The following is a 4,746-nucleotide window of genomic DNA, read 5'->3' as shown; positions in this document are numbered from 1 at the left end:
GCCCCCAGTCAGCCCCCCCGCCCCCAGAAGCCCCCACAGCCACCCTCCCTCCATCCGCAGGGCCCCCGGCTGCAGGAGGCTGACACCGGGGTGGCCATGCCACTCCCAACAGAATCACGGTTATTCCCCAAGAAGAAAGGCTCTTGGATTCTGGTTGACTGGCAGCCAGCAGTCTCTACTCCCACCTAATTAAAATGACGCGAGAAGAAATCTGGTGCGTGTTCCCAGCTGCCAGGAGACTGGCTCGCTCCGCGGCCCTGACGCCCCCAGGACGCCGCGCTCGGCATGCCTGGCCTACGGACCGCAGTGCCTCCTACTTACCAGACCTGGCCCACGCTGACCAGGGACATGTAGAGGACCCAGAGAGCGGCCATGAGCACCATGTTGGCACAGCCTGTGACCAGGACGAAAGACGAGGCGCCCAATCCGAGCAGAGCGAGGGCGTCCAGGTTGGCGTCCATGCGCGACCAGTCCAGCAGCCAGAGCACGGTGGGCGCGTAGCTGACGGCGTCCCAGGCCCCGCGGCCCCGGAAGTACCGGCGGACGCTCTCCAGGTACGCCCTGCAGGGCAGCAGGCCGCGGTCTCCGAGCAGCGGCTTGTTCTGCTGCAGGGCCACCAGGAAGGCCACGACTGGAAGAGAGAGGGAAGGGCCCGTGAGTGGGGGCGCGTGTGCGCGTGCGCACCAGCGGGAGGGGGGCGGCCGCGGGGGGCGACGAGGCCGGTCCGAGCAGCGGTTTGGAGTCAGAGCAGGAATCAGAGCAGGGACGCGAGGGGCCTGAGTGTTTCTCACCGTCCGGGGCGGGGGGGACGTACCGGAAGACCCCATCTGGAGGCGCCGCGGTGTACGGGTGGACAGACGCAAGCCCACGTAGGCTGCGCCAACTTAGGCGTGTTGTGTGTGTGCACGGGACACACGGACGCACAACACGTGCCTGCTACCGGTGAGTAGCCTACACTCATCGTTTGTCGTCATAACACATGTCTGGACGACCCTGGCCCGGAGCTCGCGCTGCAGCTCACGTGTAAGTCACGAGCACGGTGTTTAAACTACTGGTTTCTAGCAAGTCCCGCCCCTGCAAAGCGCGTACACGTCCGCTGCACTTGAGCATCTGCACGGAGACGCCACAGGAGGGGGGAGAGAGAGCACGGCACTCCCGCCTATGTGCGCGGAGAGCAAGGGGAGAGAGCCAGGTCACAGGTGGTCACAGGGCAGTTCCACGCAGACACCGAGGCCTGCGGGCCCCAGAGACGAGCTGCGCGTGCTGCATGCGCAGGGTGAGGACCGCTGCGTCACGGGCAGGGGTGAGGCCGGGGTGGAGAACGCGGCGCGGTGGTAGCTTCGTTCCCGGTTTCACCTATGCTGGCTGAGGCTCGCGGTGTGACACTCGCTGCCGTGGCCGCGCGACCCCTCGTCTACAGCAAAAGCAGCACCATCCGCTACAGCCTCTGAAGGAAAGTGAGGCGAGAGCAGCACGAGGCGTTCTCTCTCGGAAGGGCCGTGGCCGCTCGGCAGGTGCCGTTCTGGAACGCGCAGGGAGCCTCAGAGTCAGGCTGTGGGACAGCAAATACAACTGTAAATGAGTCAACACAGATATGAAAATGGAATCATAGAAGATGCTCAACTAACCAAAGAGAAGGCAGGAAAAGGGACAAAAAGAAACAAGAAATAAGTAGAAAACGAAGAGCAATACGATAGATTTCCATGTGTCACTCTCAATGAGAGTGTCCCAAACTCACCACCACAGACAGAAATGGTCAGATTGGATAAAAAAGCAGAAGCTAAATCTAAGCTGTCTACAAGAAATCCACTTTAATTTAATTTAANAGAGCCCGACGCGGGGCTCGAACCCACGAACCGCGAGATCATGACCTAAGCGAAAGTCGGACGCTTAACGGACTAAGCCACCCAGGCGCCCCTATGTTTATTTATTTTTGAGAGAGAGACAGAGTGCGAGTAGAGGAGGCACAGAGAGAGAGGGAGACACAGACTCGGAAGCAGGCTCCCCACTGTCAGCACAGAGCCTGACACGGGGCTCGAACGCAGTACCGGCGAGATCATGACCTGAGCTGAAGCTGGCCGCTTAACTGACTGAGCCACCGGGCACCTCAAGAAATCCACTTTAAATATAAACACATAGTAGGTTGAAAGTAAAAGCACAAGAAAGACGTATCACAAAAATATTAATCAAAAGAAAGCTGATGGCTATATTAATATCAGACAAAAGAGAGACCTAAAAACAACAGGGAGCCTGTAAAATGATAAAGGATCGACAAATGGACATAACGAGATTAAATGTGCATGAACCTACCAACAAGACTCACATGTACCTAAACTGACCTTCCTCATGCCACACGTATGTGTTGCGTACACGGACGCACTGCCTTGGCCGGACACATGCTGATGATGGCCGTGTGTATAGCAAAGATGTATGAGATCTTTAGACACTCCACCCAGCAGCAAAGTAGATACAATTTTCTAGCGCATGTGGGACATTCACTAGGACTCCACGCCATGAGCCATGATGCAGATAAAAAAATAAAGAAAAAAGCTGAACTGTAAAAATCTGTTCCCTAAACACACGGAATTAAACTAGCAGTTGGTCACAGGACGTTATCTGGAAACACACCCAAATCTCTGGAGATTGTATCACACACCTGTAAATAAACAGTAGAGTGTGTTTTAAATCACAAGCCAGGGGCACCCGGGTGGCTCAGTCAATTAAGCATCCGACTTCGGCTCAGGTCATGATCTTGCAGTTCGTGAGTTTGAGCCCGGGGTCAGGCTCTGTGCCGACAGCTCGGAGCCTGGAGCTGCTTCAGATTCTGGGTCTCTCTTTCTCTCTGCCCCTCCCCTACTCAGGCTCTGTCTCTCTCTCCTTCAAAAATAAATAAACATTAGAAAAACACACACAAGCAAAATTATAAGATTTTTTAATTGAATGAAAATTGAAAATACAACATGTAAAAAATGACAGGGTACCGTGGAAGCAGCACTTGACCCTCAGTTAGAGACTGGGTCTCTCTCCGTCCCAGTCTGTGTATTTCTCTCGTCCAGACACAGTCCTGTGCCCCCAGCCGCTCTTTCTCTTCCCTTTGCCTCTCTGCAGAGGGGGATCCCTCCCCTTCGTTGGTTTTCTCTCTCCCAGTTCGTAGTCGTGCACCTAAGGCCCATCAGGTTGTTCCGGTGGGTCCCTGGAAGCCACCGCCTCTTATCCTGCGGACTCTCCAAGGTCAGAGTCCTTTAGCTTCAACACCGCTTTGTTTGTGAGACAGGGCACTTCGGATGCCCTACTTTTCCGCCATGTTGGCCCCCTCTACGACTTTTAGGTATTGTCCTTGTATTCTGTGGCTTTGATAAACTCGTTAGGTCCAAGAGGGTTGGGTTTTGTTTGTTTGTGGGTTTTTTTGGCATATTTTTTGAAATCTTCTACATAGACAGTCATATCATGCGTTAACAGAGACAGTTTTCTTTCTTTCCTTCCAGCCTACGACTTTGACTTCTCTTGCTTGCCTCGCTGTATGAGCTAGGAATTCCTCCGCACGATGAGCAGGGTGGTGAGATGTTCTTGTTTTGTTCTAGACGCTCAGGGGAAAGGACCATCGTCAGGTCCGGTCCTGGCTGTCGGCTCGTGGCCGCCGTGGAGGCTGGTGGAGCTCCCGTGCCCCTGCTGTGCTCAAGCGATCCTGAGTGGACGCTGACGTCGGTCACGTGCGTTTGTGTGTTCATGTTGTCGTATGGCTTCTCTTCCTCAGTCTGGCCGTGCGGTGAACCACACTGACGGATGTGTGAGCCTTGCGTTGCTGGCCTGCAGTTAGCTGTGACATACTACCTGTGTTTCCTCTTTTGTGAGTTTCGGTAGGAGTTTGTGTCTTTCCAGTAATTGGTCTGTTTTATCTAAGTTGCTGAACTTATGGTCTTTGAGAGGTTTGTAGTATTCCTTGATTGTCTGCGGTGTGAGCGGGGCCAGTAGCAGTGTGCCCTCTTCGTTCCCGATACTGCTTCTCTCGTCTGTCTTCATTAGTCGACTAGAGGTCTGTCAGTTATGTTCATCTTTTCCAAGAACCAACTTTTGGTTTTACTGACCTCTGTTTTTTCTTGTTTTCAATTTCATTGATCTCTACTCTTGTTTTTAAAGATTTATTTTCTCCTGCCTGTCTTGTGTATAATTTGCTTTTTTTTTTTATTTTTTAAAGTAGAACTTTAGATGTGAGACCTTGCTTTCTTTTTGTAAATCGAATATTTATTTGAGGAAGAGCCCGTGTGTGTGCATACGTGAGTGGAGGCAAGGGGCAGAGAGTGAGGAAGAGTCCCAGGAATGCCTGTGCTTCAGCACAGAGCCTGACACGGGGCTCGATCTCACCAATCTCTAACTGAGGGTCTCTCTCGGCCAGGGGCCGGCTGCCGGGACCGCACACCTGGGGGGGCGGCCCCAGGCTGGGTGGCTAGGTCAGGGGTGCAGGCTGCAGTGGGAGGAGGCGATCCCCTCCCTGGGGTGCTGTGGGACACCCGCCAGCCAGAGACCACATGTTAGGCGGTGCGGAGTGCCCCCCCCCGCCCCCCAGCACCCAGGTGCACTCAGTGAGAGTTTGAACCCCGGACAAGCGCCAGGGCACCGGAGTCGGCGAGGCGGGACACACGGCCTCGTTCCTGCCCGAAGCACAGGAAGGATGCTTNGAGATTTTTCTCCCTCCCCCACACCAGGGCGGGGCTGCAGGGATCAGACCTCCAGGAGCCAACCCGTCTA

The 4,746-nt window shown here is 54.6% G+C and overlaps 1 protein-coding gene across 1 annotated transcript in view; it reads right to left on the bottom strand.

The window, feature by feature from the left end:
- LMF1 (lipase maturation factor 1) overlaps positions 1 to 834 on the bottom strand; it is a 66,237-nt gene extending 65,403 nt beyond the window's left edge. Inside the window, exons 1-2 of the mRNA XM_077762667.1 lie at positions 815 to 834; positions 322 to 631 (exon numbers count right to left, since the gene is read on the bottom strand). Of these exons, the coding sequence (XP_077618793.1) occupies positions 322 to 631; positions 815 to 827 (323 nt within the window). The 5' untranslated portion in view covers positions 828 to 834. The remainder of the gene's footprint in view (positions 1 to 321; positions 632 to 814) is intronic.
- Positions 835 to 4,746: the final 3,912 nt, after the last annotated feature.

Source organism: Crocuta crocuta, unplaced genomic scaffold (genome assembly GCF_008692635.1).
Source record: "Crocuta crocuta isolate KB4526 unplaced genomic scaffold, BGI_CrCroc_1.0 scaffold234, whole genome shotgun sequence".
In the NCBI taxonomy this organism is placed as follows: domain Eukaryota; kingdom Metazoa; phylum Chordata; class Mammalia; order Carnivora; family Hyaenidae; genus Crocuta; species Crocuta crocuta.
The sequence above is the reverse complement of the archived record's forward strand: the minus strand, read 5'-3'. Positions and strand labels throughout refer to the sequence as shown.